The sequence below is a fragment of the Apteryx rowi genome, unplaced genomic scaffold (genome assembly GCF_003343035.1).
Source record: "Apteryx rowi isolate R43461 unplaced genomic scaffold, aptRow1 scaffold_83, whole genome shotgun sequence".
NCBI lineage: Eukaryota > Metazoa > Chordata > Aves > Apterygiformes > Apterygidae > Apteryx > Apteryx rowi.
Window position 1 is genome coordinate 982,786 of NW_020451127.1, and position 3,427 is coordinate 986,212.

The 3,427-nt window shown below is 63.6% G+C and overlaps 1 protein-coding gene across 1 annotated transcript in view; it reads right to left on the bottom strand.

Moving 5' to 3' along the window:
- Nucleotides 1–2,900: 2,900 nt before the first annotated feature.
- The window catches only part of LOC112977401 (D-threo-3-hydroxyaspartate dehydratase-like), a 7,012-nt gene continuing 6,485 nt past the window's right edge, over nt 2,901–3,427 (bottom strand). The window contains exon 8 of the mRNA XM_026089723.1: nt 2,901–2,990. Coding sequence (XP_025945508.1) covers nt 2,901–2,990 — 90 coding nt within the window. The remainder of the gene's footprint in view (nt 2,991–3,427) is intronic.

Consider the following 3,427-nt stretch of genomic DNA (forward strand, 5'->3'; position numbering starts at 1 on the left):
AAAGTAGCAAAAAAAAAAGTAGCAAAAAAAAAAGTAGCAAAAAAAAAAGTAGCAAAAAAAAAAGTAGCAAAAAAATTAGCAAAAATCCGGGCCGCCCGAGAGAGCAGCAGCCAGGGCCAAGGGGGGGGAATTTTCCTCTCCGCTCCCACGGAGACATTTTGTCGGGGCGCGTCTTTGTGCCGAAGTCGGCGCGGGCCTCGCCGGTGCGAGGCGGGATGGAGAAATTAAAGGAGAAAAAAAAAAAAAGTAAAAAAAAAAGATATATATTAAAGAAAAAATCAATCCATTCGCCTCGCGTGTCATCCCAGGGCATCCCAAAGCCCGGAAAGCATCCCCAACGCACCCGACCTGTTCCCCCCCCCCCCCAAAAAAAAAAACAAAAAACTGCCCCGACTTTTTTCCATGCACCCAGGGGAAAAAAAAGTTTCTGGCTCCCTGCGGATAAAACCAGGCCTGGGCCACTTAAGAGCGGGACTAAAAGGGGGGGCGAAGGGCCCCGATGCGGCGCCCGGCGAGCGTTGCGCCGGCTCCCTGCACCCGCGGCAGTTTTTTCGCCCCCCCCCTTTTTTTTTTCCTGTTTTTCCCCCTCCAAAGTCACAACTAATAAGAATACAAAAAAAAAAGGAAAAAAAAGCAAAAAAAAAGGAGGCATGCCATGTTAATTACCTCCCCAGGAAATAGGAGGATAAATGCAGCTTTTATATGGTCTGACCGCATAATTACAGAGCCTGGCTGCATAAAAAAAATGTTAATTCCAGCCCGGGAAAATGTGTTCCGCATTAATCCCGACATGAAATTTACTGGAAAGAATGAATGAGGCGCTTCAGCTGCGGCGCTCGCCGCCGCCCGGCCCGCAGCAGCACCCATGGGTGGGGGCGGCGGCACCGGGGCGCCCCCGAAACAGCACCCTGGGGGGGGAAAGGGAGGTCAGACCCCCTCCCCCCCCGCCTCCGGCCCAACCGGCCCCCCCGGCACTGACCTGCGCGGGGCAGAGCTGCAGCACGACGAAGAGGCAGAGCGGAGCCCGGCCCCGCCGCATATCGGCACCGGCACCGGGACGCGAACCCGCGGCGCCGCCTTCCGTGCGGGGAGCGCGCGCGGCGCCGCCCCCCGGGCGCGGCGCGGCTCCGCTCGGCTCCGCTCGGTTCGGCTCGGCTCCGCTCGGGTCGGTTCGGCCCTGCTCGGCCCAGTTCGGCTCCTCTCGGCTCGGTTCGGCACCGCTCGGCTCCCTTCGGCTCCTCTCGACTCGGTTCGGCCCCGCTCGGCTCTGTTCGGCTCCTCTCGGCCCGGTTCGGCTCCTCTCGGCTCGGTTCGGCCCCGCTCCGCCGCGCTCCTCCGGGCTCGGTTCGGCTCGGCGCGGCTCGGCAGCGCAGCCGGGCGCGGCTCGCTCCGGGCCGGCAGGGGCGGGGCGACGCCGCCATTGGCTGCGGGCGGCGGGGAGGGGGCGGGGCTTCTCCGGAGAAGCCCCGCCCCCCGCCTCGGCTCGGCTCGGTTCGGTTCGGGTGGGATCGGTTCGGAGCGGGTTGGGTGGCTCCAGGTCCGGCCCGGGCTGGTTTGGTTCACACCGGAGGGATCGGATCGGAGCAGTGTGGATCGGAGCAGTTCAGATCAGACTGGCCCGGTTCTGACGGGACCGGATCCATTCGGACCGGATCAGTTCGGAGCGGATCGAATCAGCTCAGTTCAGATCGGATCGGTTCCGTTTGCTTTGGTTCAGACGGGACCAGTTCGGTCTGGTTCAGATCGGATCAGTTCAGTGCCATTCCAACCAGACTGGTTCCGTTCCGGTCCGGTCAGCTCGGATCGGTCCGGATCGGATCAGCTCCGTTTGGTTCACATTGGGTCAATCCGGATTGGGTCAGAGCGGATCAGCTCGGATCGGTGGGGGTCGGATCAAGACAAACAGGGTCGGTTTGGTTTGCTTCGGATCGGTTCGGATCGGATCGGTTCGGGTGGGACTGGATCAGTTCAGTTGGGTTCAGGCGGGATCAGCTGGGACTGCGTCAAAGCAGCTCACTTCGGATCGGATTGGGTCAACTGAGACCGGATCGGTTCGGAACGGATGGTTCGTTTTGCTTCGCTTTGGATCAGATCCGTTTGGTTCAGATCGGAGCCGCTCAGTTCCGACTGGATTCGTTCAGCTCAGATTAGATCAGATAGTTTCGGATCTGAGCAAAAGGGTTCGGTTTGGTTCAGACCGGATCGGTTCAGCTCAGATCGGTTCGGATCGGTTCAGTTCCAGCCAGGCTGGTTCGGTTCGGACTGGATCAGATTGGTTCAGTTTTGTTCGGGTGGGAACGGATCGGATCAGCGGGGTCCGGATCGGCTCCACTCAGTTCGGTTCACCCCGGATGGGTTAGCATCAGACCACATCGGGTCGGGATCTAGCCGGATCGGCTCAGTTCCCGGCGTTCAGCGGCACCCGGCTGCGTTCCCGCACCCCGGCGCGGTGCCGGCCCCCCCCGCCCCCCCCTTTTCCCGCGACATCCCTCGCGGCGGAGCCGGCCGGGATCAAAGCCGGAGAGGGGGGGGAACGGGATGCGAGCGCGGCCCCCCGGCGCCTCCCGCCGCAGCCGCTGCATTTTATGGCCCCTCTCGCCGGAGCCCTTTCAAGCCCGGCGGCTTTTGATTTCACCCCCCGCCGGCCCCCATCCCGCTCCCCTCCTCGCCGGAGGCCCCCGGAGGGGGGGGCTCATCCCTCCCACCAGCACCCATCCCTGCACCCAGGACGATGCGGGTGCCACGAGCAGCACCCACGCGCGTGCTGGCCAACCCCGCTTTTTTTCACCCCCAAAAAAGAGCCAAAAAGGAGCCTGGAAATGGGAGCGGCGGCTTTATTCCCTGCCGGATGCGGGTGCAAGGCCTCGGCGCTGGGCGGGATGGGTGCAGCCGCTCGGCTCCTACCAGCCGCGCACGGGGTGCCAGAGAGCCACCACCTTGCCCTCCGCGTGCACGTAGTAGACGGGGTGCATGGCGGCGGTGGCGCAGGCCTGCGGGCGGGAGAGGCGTCGTCGTCGGTGTGGATGCGCGGCGGGGTGCAGAGGGTAGTGCAACGGTGGGGTGCAGGGCAGGGTGCGCAGCTTTGCGTGTGGGATGGGTGCACGGCGTGGTGCACGGCACGGGGCGCACGGTGCGGGTGCGTGGTGCAGGTGCACAGTGGGGTGCATGGCACAGGGTGCATGGCATGGCGTGGTGCATGGCACAGGGTGCATGGCACGGTGGGGTGCATGGCACAGGGTGCCCGGCACGGTGCACGGTGCAGGTGCACGATGGGTTGCACGGCACAGGGTGCCCAGCACGGTGCACGGTGCAGGTGCACGATGGGGTGCACGGCACAGGGTGCCCAGCACGGTGCACGGTGCAGGTGCACGATGGGGTGCACGGCACAGGGTGCCCGGCACGGTGCACGGTGCAGGTGCACGATGGG